General features: G+C 37.4%; 1 protein-coding gene across 9 annotated transcripts in view; it reads left to right on the forward strand.

The window, feature by feature from the left end:
* The window catches only part of DOCK7 (dedicator of cytokinesis 7), a 209,569-nt gene that overhangs the window by 14,043 nt on the left and 176,544 nt on the right, over window positions 1-18,982 (forward strand). For all 9 annotated transcript variants that reach the window (XR_011565855.1, XR_011565854.1, XM_070786435.1 and 6 more), the window contains exon 2: window positions 13,030-13,135. Coding sequence is in view for 7 of the 9 variants with exons in the window: in XM_070786435.1 (XP_070642536.1) it covers window positions 13,030-13,135 (106 nt within the window). In the remaining 2 variants the exon portion in view is untranslated. The remainder of the gene's footprint in view (window positions 1-13,029; window positions 13,136-18,982) is intronic.

Genomic DNA, 18,982 nt, shown 5'->3' on the forward strand with positions numbered 1-18,982 from the left:
TTGTAAGAGTTCTTTATACATTTTAGATACAGGCCCTTTATTAGATACATGATTTGCAAATATTTTCTCCTGTCTGGTTTGTTTTTTCATTTTCTTAGTGGTGAATTTTGAAGCACAAAGACTTTAAATTTTGATGAAGTTTAATTCAGTAATTTTCTTTTTGTGGATTATGTTGTTGGTGTTGTTATCTAAGACTGCATAATTCATGCTTAGGGTTTCCTTCTCTGTTTTCTTCTAGAAGTTTTAGCTTTTACTTTTGGTTTATGATCCATTTTGCATTAATTTTTGTGCATAGTGTGAGATGAGGGTCGAAATTCATCTTTTGCATGTGAATGTCCAGTTGTTGCAGTAGTCTTTGTTGGAAAGACCATCTTCTCAAGGTATGAATTGACTTCATACTTTGTCAGAAATCATGGATCTGTATATCTGTCCTTGCAATATCAAACTGTTCTGATTACTGTTATTTTACAGTAAAATTTGATAGCTGGAAGTGTCAGTCTTTCAACTTTTTTTTTCTTTTTTAAAATTGTTTTCTACATTTCTGCAAGCATTTTAGAATCAGTATCAACATGAATTTTGGCAATTCTGCAACTATTCTTTTAGGATTTTGATAAGGATTACATCGAATCTGTAGATTATCTTGGAGAGAGTTGGCATCAGCAATATTAAGTCTTCAGATCCATGAAAACAGGCTGTGTCTTCATTTATTTAGAGCTTTATTGATTTCTCTTAGTAAAATTTTTCAGTGTGTAAGTCTTACACTTTTGTTAAATCTATTTTTAAGTATTTTATTGTTTTTGATGTTACCATGAATGGAATTAAAGAATTATTTTTGGTGAGTTTGTTGCTAGTATGTAGAAATGCAGTTGAATTTTGAATGTTAAATTTGTATCTTCTGACCTTGCTGGACTCATTTATTTATTTATTTTAAATTTTATTTTATTTTTAAACTTTACATAATTGTATTAGTTTTCCCATATATCAAAATGAATCCTCCACAGGTATACATGTATTCCCCATCCTGAACCCTCCCTCCTCCCTCCCCATACCATCCCTCTGGGTCGTCCCAGTGCACTAGCCCCAAGCATCCAGTTGGACTCATTTATTAATTCTTGAAATGTTTGGTGGGTTCCTTAAACTTTTCTGCTTATAGGATGTATTGTCTGTGAGTAAAGAGTTTATTTCTTCCTTTCCAATCTTAATGCCTTTAATTTCTTCCCTTTCCTTCCCTCCTTCTCTCTCTCCCTCTTTCCCTTCCCTTCTCCCTTTCTTCCTTCTTTCCTTCCTTCCTCCTTTTCTCCTTTCCTGAATTACACTGCGTGGATACTTCGGTATAGTGTTGAATAGAAATGGTGAGAATGCACATCCTTGCTTTCATTCCAGTCTTAGGAGGAAAGCTGTCACTATTAAGTTTAACTATTTAAGTTAACTATAAAAGTTTAAGTTAAACATTTAACTATTACCTACCTACAGATAATGTTATGTAACAGATAATGTTATAGATAATGTTCATGACCCAGATAACCATGATGGTGTGGTCACTCTCCTAGAGTCAGACATCCTGGAATGTGAAGTCAAGAGGGCCTTAGGAAGCATCACTACAAACAAAGCTACTAGAGGTGATAGAATTCTATTTAAGCTATTTCAAATCCTGAAAGATGACTCTGTGAAAGTGTTGCTGTCAATATGTCAGCAAATTTGGAAAACTCAGCAGTGGCCACAGGACAGGAAAAGGTCAGTTTTCATTCCAATCCCAAAGAAAGGCAATGACAAAGAATGCTCAAACTACTGCAGAATTGCAGTCATCCCACATGCTAGCAAAGTAATGCTCAAAATTCTCCAAGCCAGGCTTCAGCAGTACGTGAACTGTGAACTTCCAGATGTCCAAGCTGGATTTAGAAAAGGCAGAGGAACCAGAGATCAAATTGCCAGCATTCGTTGGATCATCGAAAAAGCAATAGAGTTTTAGAAAAACATCTACTTTTGCTTTATTGACTCCAGCAAAGCCTTTGACTGTGTGGATCACAACAAACTGTGGAAAATTCTGAAAGAGATGGGAATACCAGACCACCTGACCTCATCCTGAGAAATCTGTATGCAGGTGAAGAAGCAACAGTTAGAACTGGACATGGAACAACAGACTGGTTCCAAATAGGAAAAGGAGTATGTCAAGGCTGTATATTGTCACCCTGCTTATTTTACTTACATGCAGAATACATCATGTGAAATGCCATGCTGGATGAAGCACAAGCTGGGATCAGGATTCACGGGAGAAATATCAGTAACTTCAGATATGCAGAGGAACACCACCCTTATGGCAGAAAGTGAAGAAGAACTAAAGAGCCTTTTGATGAAAGTGAAAGAGGAGAGTGAAAAAATTGGCTTAAAACTCAACATTCAGAAAGCTAAGATCATGGTATCTGGTCCCATCACTGCATGGCAAATAGATGGAGAAACAGTGGAAACAGTGAGAGACTTTATTTTCTTGGCCTCTAAAGTCACTGCACATGGTGACTGCAGCCATGAAATTAAAAGATGCTTGCTCCTTAGAAGAAAAGCTATGACCAACCTAGCCAGCATATTAAAAAGCAGAGGCATTACTTTGCCAACAAAGGTCCATCTAGTCAAAGCTGTGGTTTTTCCAGTATTCATGTATGGATGTGAGATTTGGACTATAAAGAAAGCTGAGCACCGAAGAATTGATGCTTTTGAACTGTGGTGTTGGAGAAGACTCTTGAGAGTCCCTTGCACAGCAAGGAGATCCAACCAGTCAATCCTAAAGGAAATCAACACTGACTGTTCATTGGAAGGACTGATGCTGAAGCTGAAGCTCCAGTACTTTGGCCACTTGATGTGAAGAACTGACTCATTATAAAAGAGCCTGATGCTGGGAAAGATTGAAGACAGGAGGAGAAGGGGACAACAGAGGATGAGATGGTTGGATGGCAACACCGACTCGATGGACATGAGCTTGAGTAAACTCCAGGAGTTGGTGATGGACAGGGAGGCCTGGCGTGTTGTATTCCATGGGGTTGTAAAGAGTTGGACACGACTAAACGACTGAACTGAACTGAACTGAGGCAGGTAGTGTAGGAAACTGAAGCAGGGGACAAAGATTTGAGAAGTCTTTAAGATGAACAGAGTTTAGCAACTAATTGTATACAGTTTACACCAGAATATAATTTGTATGTTATCTTATCTTGGTATACAGTGTTAGAATTTATGGGTAAGGAGATTCTGGCTTTATTTTCCTGAACTAGTGGAATTAAGGTATATTTATCTCCTTTTGGGAGGATTGACTTTTTACAGTACGGATTTTCCCCCTTCAGTTTTCTTTTTAGTTGCCAATTTAAGTTCAGTGATAATTTTTACAAATACTAAGACTTTAAATTTTTTTCTATGTTTAATATGTTCCATGAAGTAGGGAGCATTGTTACCACCATGTTTTAGGTGAGGAAATTGAGATAATAGTGAAATGCTGTAGATCAGAATGATGGAGACCTCCAAGTCTTTTTAATACAGTGCTTTCTGAATCTTTAACTTAAATATTATCCCCAGATAGTGTCAGATGGGATACATGAGTCATCTGACATCCTTTTTTTTTTTTTTTTTTCATTCTGCCCCTAAAGGAACTCTGACTTAAATGTGAAGTGTATTATAGAGAAGGATTATTTCTGTTCTTTGGTTTCACAAATCAACCTGTATGTGTTTTTGTTTTCTTGGACTTTTAGTCGTTACTGGTCCTCTCTGGACCTAGATTCATAAAGAATTTAATGCAGGATAACTTAGGAATGACAGCGCCTCAGGTGGGAGTTTTATTTAACCATTCATGAAAGATAGGAAACAGATCGTACCAGTGGTAGTAATTATTATAGTGTTCCTATTAATATGTTAATGTGTATCAGACATTTTCGCTGGGTATCTTTAACTGACCTCATAGGCTAGATTTTGGAGAATAGAGAAATCATTAATATGAAATATTTGTTGTCATTCAGTCTCTAAGTTGTGTCTGACTCTTTTGTGACCCCAAGGATTGTAGCCTGCCAGGCTCCTCTGTCCATGGGACTGTCCCAGGCAAGAACACTGGAGTGGGCTGCCATTTTCTTCTCCAAGGGATCTTCTTGACCCCGGCATAGAACTTATGTCTCCTGCGTTGGCAGGTGGATTCTTTACCACTGATCCACCAGAGAAGCCCAGTATGAACTATAATTAGAATTATTTACCTTTGGAAACTCTTCCATGGAAAGAGGCCTTCAGAGTTTTATGGATCTGAATTCGAACCCAGCATCTACCTTATAAGCTTGGGAAGGTTGCTCTATTTTTGAAATTTATCTAAAAATGTCTATTTTTTCTTGCTGTAGATTAGTATATAGTACTGCAGGAAATTTGGAAATACAAAAGGCCCAAAAGAGAAAGTAAAAATCGCCCGTAATTCTTGATTTAGACCAAAATCTCTCAATGAAGCTTACATTCTAATGATGAACTTTGCAGACCAGAAATAGCTTAAATGTCTACCAGTAGAGAGTGGTTAAATATGTTGCAGCTTATCCATTTCATGGAGTCAATGTTAGATAAGAGGAGAACAGTGGTTAAGAGTAAGTGCTCTAAGTTCAGATCTTAGGGCTACTCCTTATTGATTAATATGACCTGAACTTCTTGAAATTTCAGTGTCCTCTTATAGTGCCCACTTCATAGAGTTTTTCTGAAGGTTAAATGAGGTATAAGAAATTTAACACTGTAAACAACATCTGGCACATTGTAAGTGCTTGGTAAACATTGATAGAATATTATTATTAATTTTATGTGCTGATATGGAAAGATTCTCAAGATATATTAAGTGTATAATGTAAGATACCAAGAAAAGGTTATGTATGATGTTATATGTATTAAAAAGTAAGAATTTCTTATATACACACATCTTTTTCTTGAAGGATCCCTAAGAAAACATTAAGTGGGGAATGGGATTGGGGATTGGAAAGGGTAGAGAAATAGACCTTTTGTTTTTACTTCTTTGTAAAGTTTGAGATTTATTTAATTAATTATTTTTGGCCGCACCACATGGCATGTGGGATCTTCCTGGACCAGGGAAGATCAAACCCATGCTCCTTGTATTGGGAGCACGAAGTCTTAACCACTAGACCACCAGGGGAAGTGCAAGCTTGAGTTTTTAATACCATGTATGTGTGTTCATGCTGTGTCACTCCAGTTGTGTTCATACTCTCCGACCCCCATGCACTGTCAGGCTTCTCCTCCAGGGGATCTTCCCCAGCCTGGGATCCAACCTGCATCTCTTACATCTCATCTCTTAAGTCTCTTGCCGTGGCAGGTGGGTTCTTTACCACTAGTGCCACCTGGGATGCCCCAGTACCATGTGAATTTTCCTTTTTTAAAAAAAGATATCTTCTTTTATCAATTTGTTTTGCCTTTTCTCCATAGTGGGAAATCTTATTTTCCCTACTTCTCATAGTAACTGTATTTATGTAATGGTAAAGAGTTTTAAGTGTAGTTCTGGAACCAGACCTTTGCAGATTTGCTAAAGACATATTAGAGACTACTTTGAGATAAGTAAACATGTTGTCTTATTAACACATTGTTAAAAAGAAGAGATTCGCATAGAATAGGAGAGCATTATGATTCAGTAGTAGTTTTTAAACTTACCACTTAACAAGTGGAATCATAATGATGTTACTAGGCTCTTAAAGAAAAAGTTACATACATTTAGAACACCTCTGTTGATTCAGACTTTTTTCCTCCCCAGCAAGCACTTACCTGATTATTTGGCGGTAATAGATAAAAAGATATACTTCTTGTCTCCTTTAAATCAATTAGAAACCAACAATACTTATAGGTTAGTTTACTTCGATAAGCATTTGGAAAGTTCATATACTGGGTAGTCTCTAAGTTCATCCTTTTTTCTTACCTCCTTTCTTTCTCTCCACTCTTATACTTGTCTCTCCATTCTACTTTCTCCCCCTGCCATTGTCTCATTATCTTAGACACTGAAGATGTAAAGATTAATAAGATGTAATTCCTGCTCTCAAGAAGTTCATATCAGTTGTTCCATTCTAGCATTCTTATTGAACTACTGGGAAGAGGAATTATGAATTTTTCGCTCAGTTCAATCGCTCAGTCGTGTCTGTCTCTTTGTGACCCCCTGGACTGCAGCACACCAGGCTTCCCTGTCCATCACCACCTCCCAGAGCTTGCTCAAACTCGCGTCCATCAAGCCGGTGATGCCATCCAGCCATTTCATCCTCTGTTGTCCCCTTCTCCTCCTGTCTTCAATCTTTCCCAGCATCAGGGTCTTTTCAAATGAGTCAGTTCTTCACATCAAGTGGTGAAAGTATTGGAGCTTCAGTTTCAGCATCAGTCCTTCCAATGAATATTCAGGACTGATTTCCTTTAGGATGGACTGGTTTGATTTTCTTGCTGTCCAAGGGACTCTCAAAAGTCTTCTCCAACACCACAGTTCAAAAGCTTTGTTGCTTAGCTTTCTTTATGGTTCAACTCTCATATTCATACATGACTACTGGAAAAACCATGGCCTTGACTAGATAGACATTTGTTGGCAAAGTGATGTCTCTGCTTTTTAAATGCTGTCTAGGTTGGTCATAGCTATTCTTCCAAGGAGCAAGTGTCTTTTAATTTCATGGCTGCAGTCACCATCTGCAGTGATTTTGGAGCCCAAGAAAATAAAGTCTTTCACTGTTTCCATTGTTTCCCTATCTATTTGCCATGAAGTGCTAGAACTGGAGTCCATGATCTTAGTTTTTTGAATGTTGAGTTTTAAGCCAGATTTTTAACCCTCCTCTTTCACTTTCATCAAGAGGCTCTTTAGTTCCTCTTCACTTTCTGCCATAAGGGTGGTGATATCTGCATATCTGAGGTTATTGATATTTTTCCTGACAGTCTTGATTCCTTCTTGTGCTTCATCCAGCCCGGCATTTTGCATGATGTATTCTGCATGTAAGTTAAATAAGTAGGATGACAAAATACAGCCTTGACATAATCCTTTCCCAATTTGGAACCAGTGCATTGTTCCATGTCCAGTTCTAACTGTTGTTTCTTGACCTGGGTATAGACTTCTCAGGAGGCAGGTAAGGTGGTCTGGTATTCCCATCTCTTGAAGAATTTTTCACAGTTTGTTGTGATCTACACAGTCAAAGGCTTTGGTGTAGTCAATAAAGCAGAAGTAGGTTTGTTTGGAACTCTCTTGTTTTTTTTGATGATCTAGCGGATGTTGGCAATTTGATCTCTGGTTCCTCTGCTTTTCTAAATACGGCTTAGACATCTGGAAGTTCACAGTTCACGTATTGCTGAAGCCTCGCTTGAAGAATTTTGAGCATTACTTTGCTCTCGTGTGAGATGAGTGCAATTCTGCAGTAGTTTGAACATTCTTTGGCATTGCCTTTCTTTGGGATCGGAATGAAAAGTGACATTTTCCAGTTCTGTGGCCACTGTTGAATTTTCCGAATTTCTCTATAGTCTCATATTTTTCACTTCAGCTTTTTAAACTTTATTAAGCAACCAGAGTGTTCTAGGCACTCTCCTAGAGGGTGCTAAGCTAGGTAAAACTAATTGCTTAGTTCCTTGTAAGGAGACAGGTAAGTAGATTTCAGAACAGTTTGATACATACTATTTATCTGCTCAGTTATCACAATGAGGTAGCTTTTGATAGGAAAGTGCCGCCAGACAGTTAAAAACAGTACACATTTTCTTTAATGGCAGAAATTAACCTCTTTTGAGACATTTATACAGAAAAAGAGACATACTCCTGTCAGAATTAAAGTTTCCTTGGCTTCAGTCATTCTTCAAGGAGGTTGCAAAGGTACCTCTGAAAAGTGAGTGTGCCAGGTCTGAGAAGCCAAATCTTTCATATTTCACCAGACTATTTTTTCCCCCACCATACTTTTACGTTTGTGGGTTGCATTACTACCATTTTAGAAAAACCTACATTGCAATTTATGTGCTTCTTTCAAAGATAATGTTTACAAACATTGGGTTTTCCCATTGCTGAAATCAAACTCTGTCTGCAAGGCCAGGTTCTCATTCCACCATGGAAAACAGTCTGACTAGTCCGCCACCTATCTGAACGAGCCTCCTGGAAACTCCGTTACTTTGAATGAATGAGGATAAACACAGTGCTTTGAAAGCACAGAGGATGAGTGTCTGACCTGAGTAAAAGAGGCAGATTAACCAGTCAGGAATGTACAGAGGATGTGATACACTTCTTGAAGAGTGTTTGCCATACCTGTATTCCATATTTAGTTTTCTAGTTTTCTCTGTTAAGGCAGAGCAGTAATAACTGAAGAGTTTTAAGCCCTTAAGGTAAATTATAGACCTCATTTGCCTTTCTAAAATATAAGGACATTTTCTTCCATTATTATAATACTGTTCCCACATTAAAAAGACACTAATTCTTAATTATGTAATACCTTGTCCATGTTCAAATTTCTCATTATCCTTAGAAATATCTTGTTCAAACCAGGATCCAGTTAAGAACTATTCATTGTATTTGGTTATATTTAAGTCTTTCTTTCTCTTTTTGAATAGACTTTAATTTTTAGCCTTATGTCTTTTTTGTGCTAAAGCTTAGCCCACTGTGTTTATTTATTCATCACATTGACTTGTTAAAGAGACACGACTTTTCTTTTGTTTTTTGTCTGATTGCCTTTTTTGGTATTGTTAATACTGTTCTCTGTATTTTTTGTGATCTAGATATTAGATATACAGGTTTGTTTTTGCTTGTTTTTAAACTTTTAATTTTATATTGGTGTATTTCTTTGGAAGGAATGATGCTAAAGCTGAAACTCTAGTACTTTGGCCACCTCATGCAAAGAGTTGACTCATTGGAAAAGACTCTGATGCTGGGAGGGATTGGGGGCAGGAGGAAAAAGGGACGACAGAGGATGATATGGCTGGATGGCATCACTGACTCGATGGACGTGAGTCTCAGTGAACTCCGGCAGATGGTGATGGACAGGGAGGCCTGGCGTGGTGCGATTCATGGGGTCGCAAAGAGTCGGACAGGACTGAGCGACTGAACTGAACTGAACTGAACTGATAGTTGACTAACAGTGTTATGTTAGTCATTTTAAATATAGCAGTGTATATGTCAATTCCAAACTCCCTAACTATCCCTTCCTACCCCATCCTCCCCTGATAACCGTACACACACACACACACACACACACACACACACACACAAATGAACTTATTACAAAGCAGAAATAGACTCACAGATTTAAAAAGTAAACTTATGGTTATATTGGACAAATTTGGCACAAATACTTGGAAAGTGATATAGTGTTGCATTTGTTTATTTATTTTTGCCTCTTTTTGTCTTTAATAGGAACTATACACAATGGTCCAACTATGATTCAGCCTGTTGGTTATCAGTCTTGGACTTGTATAGTCACAGCATTGGAGTATCATCTGTTCTTACCTTTTTTCTTTTGGGGCTTTTTAGCTAGCCCTTTTGCCTTGTCTTTGATATGTTCCCTTACCTGGTATATTCCATGGTATATTCCCTTACACTTCTTCCCTGAGTTCTGTCTTCAATGTAAACAGTACCAGTTCCAAGAGATATTATTCTTATTTGACCTATTACATTGCAGACTTTTTTTTTTTGTAAACTTTATAGGAGTAGCTCAACTAACTTCTTTTGTTTTAGTCTAAACTCTCCTTTGGTTTCCCAGGTGGCTCAGTGGTAAAGAATCCGCCTGCCATCTTCACCTGGGCATTTCCTCTGGACCCATGAAGAATGAGTAGAGATGAGAGAGGCCCAGATTAGGCTTGAGACATTTGGAAATCATGGTTGATGGGGCATCTGAAAGTGGGATGAGGTTAGATGAAATGCTACATGCAACATAATTTTCCCTCAGAATGTGAACGCTTTGTCATTTCTAATGTCTCATGATGAATGGTCTTAGTGAGTGCATTTTTTTTTTTTTTGTAGAAACTGTAATGTGTGTTGACATAGTAAGGGAGTTTGTGGAGCTGGTGAGAGTTGGTAAGGAGATAAATAGGTCAAATATTGGATCATGTTCTTCAGGGAGGGGAAGAAGATATTCTGCTATTATAATTTAAGAGCGTAAGTAACTGTGGGATTTTTGACCTCTTTCCACTTTGCTGTTGATGTTAATAGCTTATTAGAAGTAAAAAGACTTCTTTGTATTGCTTTACTATATGAGCTATGTTAGAAATAGGAAAAATTATCACAAAAGTAATCTATGATAAAGGCTTTTAACTGATACCAGGAACTATATTTATTACATTACTTGTCACGCATACTTTGGACCATGGTGTAGTTAAGAGAGGCTTTTCTGTTTGGGAAAATTTCCTCAATTACCGTTGAGGAAATCTTTTCATGTAGAGGGTCTTAATATAAATACATCCTTTGCTGGGTTGCAGATATTTTTATTACCATTATAGCTCAGTTTGGAAATGGTTCTTATTTTAAAAATTTTTGCTGGTTTTCTCTTTGGGGGAAATCATGTCTTGTACAAATAAGACAAATATTTGTAATATGGAGATTAATGTCTCTGTGGAGATTGCATGTCTCTGTTATTAAGCAAAAGATTGTCTCTTTTGGAAGTAATATTTTAAGTTTTGTTTCATTTTTTACCATTTTTGTGAAATCAGAGTATGTCTTTCAGTTAATTGATGGTGTAATGGTTAATTAACGACGCTTTTCTTTCTTAGCTGTACCTGAAGTAACAGCAAGCCTTAACAATTAGTGAGATCTTGACCTTGATGAAATACAGCAGTTTACAATTCAGATTACTCATGGTTTAGCCACAGAAACACTGAAAAACAGAAACACTGAAGTTGTGTTGAGGTTGGTAGACTGAGTTAAGTAGCACTGAGGAAGGTAGAGATATAATATTTGTTCTCTGCCTCTCTCTCCCTCTTTAAAGGCATTTTCATATTTTCGTTTCAGTCTTGACAACCCATCAGGAGATTGTAAGGCCTTTAAACTAAACCTGATGAACATTCACAGTGGATAGGTGTCATTAAAAGACCTAAGGGGAGCCATAAACTGAAGTAAATGTTCCTGTCCTCTCACATCCGGTGCTTTACAGACTTTGCCCTTTGCCCTCTCCTCGATCAGTATTCTCCTTCAAAGGTTACCTTTTCTCTTTAGCTTTCATCTCTAACCTCTAATGGTCTCTTCATGCTCTTTTCTTCCTCCCTTGTCTGTTGTCAGTCTTTTTTATTCATTTGCTTTTTAAAAAAAAAAAAAAAACTAAGACTTTTTGGGGAGAAGTTTTAGATTTAAAGAAGAGTGGAAAGTGAAGAGAGATCACCCATGTTTATACCCCAACCAAGTATCCCCTATTATTAACATCTTGGATTAATGTGAAACCTTTGTTATAATAGATAAGCCAATACTAATACATTATTATTAGTTAAAGTCCAAAAATTACATTGGGTTTACTCTTTGTGTTGTTCATTCTTTAGGTTTTGACAAATGTACAGTATATGTGTCTATTATAATAGTGTCATAGAGAATAGTTTCATTGCCCTAAAAACCTCCTGGGCATTACTTATTCCTCTCTCCCTTTTCCTTCCTCCTACAGCCCCTGGCAACCGCTGTTTTTGGTTTTTTTCTCTTCTCCATACTTTTGTTTTTTCCAGAATGTCTTGTAGGTGGAATCATACAGTACCTTGTCTCTTTCGCTTAGCAATATTCTCTTAAGGTTCTTCCATGTCTCATCTCTTTGGCTTGCTAGCACATTTTTTTTTTTTTTTTTTTTTTTAGTTGCTGAATAGTATTCCATTGTGTGAATGTACTACAGTTTGTTTACCCTTTTACCTGTTGAATAAGCTTCCAACTTTTGGCAATTAAAAATAACAAATTAACTTTTTATGAAACACAAATAAGATCTAAAGTACTTCAAGTAAAGAAAAAGTTGAGCTAATTCAGTACCTTGAGCCTTAAAAAATAACTCTTTTACCTTTGTATCAAAAATTTCTAATTGAGTAGTCAACTCCTAACAGTGCTCAAGAGGTATGTGTAGAGTGGTTGAATATGAAAAAGGTAAGGAAGTATGGAAGAGAAGAGGCTAAAGACTATATCATATAATATTCAGATAATTTTTGGAAAATGAGATTATCTAGAAATTCAGCTGGAAATTTGAATGGGCACTAAGATGTTTAGGGCTCTGAATTCAACCGTTAATTTGAGAACGCTCCAGAACAAAAGTATCATCAAGCTGGCCCAGAGGTGAATAAACATTTCTCTGTTTTAAGTGCCACATGCCGAATATTTTAGGGAAAATAGCAGTAAATGAAACCATTGCCTCTGTTTATATAGGGCATACATGAATGTGGAAAAAATAACTAGGAAGGAGAAAAATGCGAGTTAGGTTATGATGAATGCTCTGAGTTTTAAAGAAGGATATTATTTTAGCTGTGGTGAGTCAAGAAGCTTTATGGAAGTCTTGCCATTTGAGTTTTACCTTTAAAATAGTTGAGTTGAATTTGCGGATACAGGAGAGAAACAGCATTCTAGGAAGCAATTTATGTTCATTGAGAAGAATTTGAGATAGAATATAAAAGCTGAAGAGGTGATTAGGGTCGAAGTATAGAAAGCCATTAATACCAGAGTATGCAGACAGTTTTTATTAGTTAAGTAAAAATAGGGAATAATTTTATGGGCCATGAATATTGTTTATAAAGTATTTTAGAATTAATTTTATATCCTTAAAATTTATATACTTTATAATATATACTTCTTATAGCTTTCAGCTCTGTCATAAGCCAAAATATTTCCCTGAAATGTCATATACAAAAAGAAGCCTTATGTAAGTTGACTGTCAGTTTTGTACCCTGCATCAGCATTATAAAGACGTTCTACTATAATTATAAGTAGTATTTACTAAATTAGCTTATAAATTTATAACCTTACTGATATGCTGAGATTTTGTTGTTCTTTAAATGAACTTTTAATATACTTAGCTTTCTACCATTTTAAATTAAGCTGATTTCTTTTTGCAAACAATGTATTTGCTTTTTTTGTTGCAGAACTGTGGCTGCTGAAGTCAGGAAGCAGATCTCCGGACAGTATAGTGGCTCTCCCCAGCTGCTCAAAAACCTCAACATTGTTGGCAGTATATCTCATCATACCACAGTAAGTAATGTGTTTAAGATATGGTATGTTACAGTTACATTCTGACTAGGCCATGAAAAACAGTGGAAAGATAAGAGCCAGGCCTTTGACTGTGTGGATCACAACAAACTGGAAAATTCTGAAAGAGATGGCAATACCAGACCACCTGACCTGCATCCTGAGAAATCTGTATGCAGGTCAAGAAGCAACAGTTAGAACTGGACATGAAACAACAGACTGGTTCCAAATTGGGAAAGGAGTATGTCAAGGCTGTATATTGTCACCCTGCTTATTTAACTTATATGCAAAGTACATCATGCAAAATCCCACGCTGGATGAAGCACAAGCTGGACTCAAGATTGCCAGGAGAAATATCAATAACCTCAGATATGCAGATGACACCACCCTTATGGCAGAAAGTGAAGAGGAACTAAAGAGCTTCTTGATGAAAGTGAAAGAGCAGAGTGAAAAAGCTGGCTTAAAACTCAGCATTCAAAAAATGAAGATCATGGCATCTGGTCCCATCACTGCATGGCAAATAGATGGAGAAACAATGGAAACAGTGGCAGAGTTTATTTTCTTGGGCTCCAAAGTCACGGCAGGTGGTGACTGCAGCCATGAAATTAAAAGATGCTTGTTCCTTGGAAGAAAAGCTATGACCAACCTAGACTGCATATTAAAAAGCAGAGCCATTGCTTTGCCAACAAAGGTCCATCTAGTCAAAAGCTATGGTTTTTCCAGTATTCATGTATGGATATGAGAGTTGGACTATAAAGAAAGCTGAGTGCTGAAGAATTGATGCTTTTGAGCTGTGGTGTTGGAGAAGACTCTTGAGAGTCCCTTGGGCTGCAAGATAAAACCAGTCCATCCTAAAGGAAATCAGTCCTGAATATTCATTGAAAGTACTGATGTTGAAGCTCCAATACTTTGGCCACCTGATGTGAAGAACTGACTCATTTGAAAAGACCCTGATGCTGGGAAAGATTGAAGGCAGGAGGATAAGGGGACAACAGAGGATGAGATGGTTGGATGGCATCACTGACTCAATGGACATGAGTTTGAGCAAGCTCCGGGAGTTGATGATGGACAGAGAAGCCTGGCGTGCTGCAGTCCATGGGGTCGCAAAGAGTTGGACACAACTGAACGACTGAACTGAAGTGCCAGGAAATTGGGTTCCATCATTAGTATCACTAACAACCTTATTGGTTGCTACCTCACTTTTTCCTGAAACTTGAAATATCACACAACAGGGGAGTGTTGGGAGGTGTTACAGAAGTGTTGATTTCCTAATCAACTCCAAAACTTTATATTCAGGATTTAATCAACTCTGGAATTGTATAAATAGAATTTCTCAGACCCAAGGTGGATTCATACATGAAAATTCAGGAGTCTTTTCTAGGAATAATAGGTACTGAAATAGTGAAAGTAAGTCATTTGGTTGTGTCTGACTCTTTGTGAGCCCATGGACTGTAGCCTGCCAGGCTTCTCTATCCATAGGGTTCTTCAGGCAAGGATACTGGAGCGGGTTGCCATTCCCTTCTCCAGGGGATCTTCCCGAGCCAGGGATCAAACGTGTGTCTCCCACATTGCGGGCAGATTCTTTACTCTCTGAGCCACCAGGGAAGCCCCAATAGATACTGAAGTAAGTGTTATATAATTGTGTAGATTCATAGTATTATCTATCTCCTTCAATAGAAAGGAATATATAGTTTTGAATTATTGCTTTAAGCCAGGAGCTGTGTCAGAGATATAAATATATGTTTTTTTCTTTTAATTCAAGAGGCTGGCATGAGGATAATCAATTTTAATTAAAAAAAAAAACCCTGATACTTAGTTGTAGTAGGAATATGAATTAAAAACATGCTCCATTTGTCAAAAACTGAAAAAGTAGTTGAGTGAGTTGGGTAGAGTTATATTAACACTTTCTTTTTATCTGTGAAATAGTACCAATTATTGAACAAACATGGTATGCCAGAGCATAGTAGTTTAAATGGCTTGTGGTGACATGTTTATAATGTTTGTTATTAAATTTTAAGATATGAAGTTTACTTTTAACAACAGTAACATGCTGATGGGAGCAAGTTTATAATATGTAGATTTCTGGATGATTTCAGTGTGCACAGAGATGGTCCTTCTAATACCCTATTGAGTGTCTTGAACTCCTCTTTTCAACTGATTTCCTGTGTTGTGTGTTACACCTTCACTGTTCATTTCCATAGTTACCCCTGGATTTGGTCTTTATGAATGACTAAGCCTTATGTACTCTCAGTTCCACAATTCTTATTCTCTGACCACCGCCGCTTCTCTCTCTCGCGCTCTTATTCTGGTGCTCTGACTTCAACTGATCCTGCTAACGCTTTTAGGTCCTTCACTCCTTGATGTTCTTTTTTTCTTCTCCTTACCAAACTTAAATTATTTGTTGAAATTTATAATTACTCTTTTGCATATACCATTGATTTCCTTAACTTCTCATGTCATTGGCACTACCTCAGCGCTGTTTAAACCCAACCTTCTGCTTACTTCATGTCAGCACTCATGCAGCTGGGCGTGGCTGGAGAAAAATACACAGGTCTCACTGACTGGTCTCACTTTACACATCTGACCACTAATGCATGAAGACTTCTACATTGCTTAAACTAAAAATATTTTATTTTCCTAGTCTGTTCATTCTCCTGCTGTTTTAGTTGACTCATTTCATGCCTCCTACTCTTCCCTTAAAATCCTAATTGCTCTTCTCTATTTTCAGTCTTAGGATGACCTGGCTTCCTGTTTCACTGAGAAAATTGAAGCAGTCAGGGGCATCCACATACTCCTACCACCACGTGTGTCCACCTTTTACCTTCTGTACCTGTATTGTCTGTCTGTTCACCAGTTACTCTAGATAAACCACTAGGGAGCTAGATCCCAACTCCTCTGTTACTAAAATGCAGTACTTTAGTAATTCTCCCTGCTCTTTTATGGCATTACTTTTACTGTTTACTGGATCATTACATTCCCATCAGTCTACAAACATGCAGATGTGCTGCTGTTTCTCCCATTTAAAAGAATTCTTTTTTTGCCCCACTTTTCCATCAGTCTCCCGTTTTCAGTATTTCTTTGCTCTTCTTTGCAACAGAATTCCTTCAAAGCGTTGTCAGAGCTTGCTGACTTCAATTTCTCTTCTTATATTCTTTCTGAGAAAGCTCTTTTCAAGTTATGGGAATCTTCAAACATACACAGAAGTAGAAGACAAGTGAAAACATTGACTTTTTTTTATTTAGCCACAATGCTGTTATCACACAACAAAATAGACAGTCTATAATTCTTTGGTGTCATCTATTATCCAGTGCATGTTAAATTTTCTCAATTATTTCACTTGTCTTTTTGTAGTTGATTTATTCAAATCAGGATCAAACAAAATCCACAGATGGAATTTGGTCTTAGATCACTTGCATTTAAAAAAAGAGGATAGTTTCTCCTTCCTCTTTTTTTTTAAATTGAAATAGGGCTGATTTATAATACTAAATAAGTTTCATGTGTATAACACAGTGTTTCACTATCTTTAATGGTTGTACTATTTATAGCTATTATAAAAATTGACTCTGTTCCCTTTGCTGTATAATATATTCTTACAGCTTATTTATTTTATAATAGTAATTTATTTATTTTGGGCTGTGCTGGGTCTTTGTTGCTGTGTGGGTGTTTCTCTAGTTTCTTGAGCAGGGGCTGCTCTCTAGTTACAGTGCAGGGCTTCTTGTTGCAGAACACGGGCTCTCAGCTGTGTGGGCTTCAATAGCTGGGGCACGTGAGCTCAGTGGTTGTACCTCCTGTGCTCTAGAGCAGTGGCTCAGTTGTGGTGGTGCACAGGCTTAGTTGCTTTGCAGCATGTGGGATCTTCCAGATCAGGGATTGAACACATGTCTTCTGCATGTCTTCTGCATTACCACTGGGCCACCAGGGAAGCCTTATAATAGTGATTTTACTTCTTAATCTCCTACCTCTTTCTTGGTTCTGTTTCCCCACTGGTAATACTGGTTTATTCTTTATATCTGTGAGTCTGTTTTTTTTTTGTTTTTTTTTTGCTATTGTTGTTATATTCTTTAGTCTGTTTTATTTTATAGATTCTGCATATCAGTGATATTGTAAAATATTTGTCTTTTTCTGTCTGATGTATTTCACTAATCATAATATCCTCCAACATATGGTTGGAAGAATATTAGATCACCATATGAGCAGCATATGGTGATCTAATATTCTGCAAGGGTGCCAAGAGCATCCAATGGCGAAATGATAGTCTGTTTAATAAATGGTGCTGAGAAAGCTAAATAGACACATGCAGAGCAATGAAATTGGTCCCATATCTTACACCACTCACAAAAATTAACTTGAAATGGATCAAAGTCTTAAACAAAAGAGGTAATAGTATAAAACTCCTAGAAGAAAATGTAGAGAAAAAGCTTCTTGATTTTGGTCTTAGAAAAGATTTTTTTTTGGATATAATACCTAAAGCAGAAACATCAAGAGCAAAAGTCAACAAATTGTTGACTTTAAATGTCAAATTGTCAAATTTAAATGCTTTTGCACAGCTAAAGAAACAATTAACAAAAGGCATCCTATGAGAATTCCAGGAAAATATCTACTTCTGTTTCATTGATTATGCTAAAGCCTTTGACTGTGTGGATCACAACAAACTGTGGCAAATGCTTTAAGAGATGGGAATACCAGACCACCTTACCTGCCTCCTGTGAAATCTGTATGCAGGTCAAGAAGCAATAGTTAGTACTGGACATGTCAAGCCTCTATATTGTCACCCTGCTTATTGAACATATATGCAGAGTACATTGTGTGAAATGCCATGCTGGATGAAGCGCAAGCTGGAATCAAGATTGCCAGGACAAATATCAATAACCTCAGATATGCAGATGACACTACCTTAGTGAAGAGGAACTAAAGACCTTCTTGATGAAGGTGAAAAAGGAGAGAGAAAAAGCTGGCTTAAAACTCAACATTCAGAAGACAAAGATCATGGCATTCAGTCCCATCACTGCGTGGCAAATAGATGGGGAAACAATGGAAACAGTGAAAGACTTTATTTTCTTGGGCTCCAAAATCACAGCAGATGGTGATTGCAGTCATGAAATTGAAAGATGCTTGCTCCTTGGAAGAAAAGCTATGAGCAACCTAGACAGCATATTAAAAAGCAGAGACATTACTTTGCCAACAAAGGTCTGTCTAGTCAAAGTTACGGTTTTTCCAGTGGTCATGTATGGATGAGAGAGTTGGACCATAAGGAAGGCTGAGCGCCGAAGAATTGATGCTTTTGAACTGTGGTGTTGGAGAAGACTCTTGAGAGTCCCTTGAACAGCAAGGAGATCAAACCAGTCAATCCTAAAGGAAATCAACACTGACTATTCATTGAAAGGAAGCTCCAATACTTTGGCCACATGATGTGAAGAGCTGACTCATTAGAAAAGACCCTGATGCTGAGAGAGATTGAAGACAGGAGAAGGGGACCACAGAGGACAAGATGACATCACTGACTCAATGGACATGAGTTTGAGCAGGATCTGGGAAATAGTGAAAGACAGGGAAGTCTGGCGTGCTGCAGTCCATGGGGTCTCAAGGTGTCGGGCATATCTGAGTGACTGAATAACAACAACAGTGGGAACAAAATTTTGCAAAATATATTTCAGATAAGAGGGGTAATATCCAAAATATATAAAGAGCTCATGCAACTTAACAGCAAAAAGGCAATCCGATTAAAAATGGGCAGAAGAACTAAATGGACATTTTTTTCCAAAGAAGTCATCCAGATGACCAACAGATACATGAAAAGGTGCTCAACATCACTAATCGTCAAGGAAATGGAAATTAAAACCACGATGAGAG

This window comes from Bos indicus, chromosome 3 (assembly GCF_029378745.1).
Source record: "Bos indicus isolate NIAB-ARS_2022 breed Sahiwal x Tharparkar chromosome 3, NIAB-ARS_B.indTharparkar_mat_pri_1.0, whole genome shotgun sequence".
Taxonomy (NCBI): Eukaryota; Metazoa; Chordata; class Mammalia; order Artiodactyla; family Bovidae; genus Bos; species Bos indicus.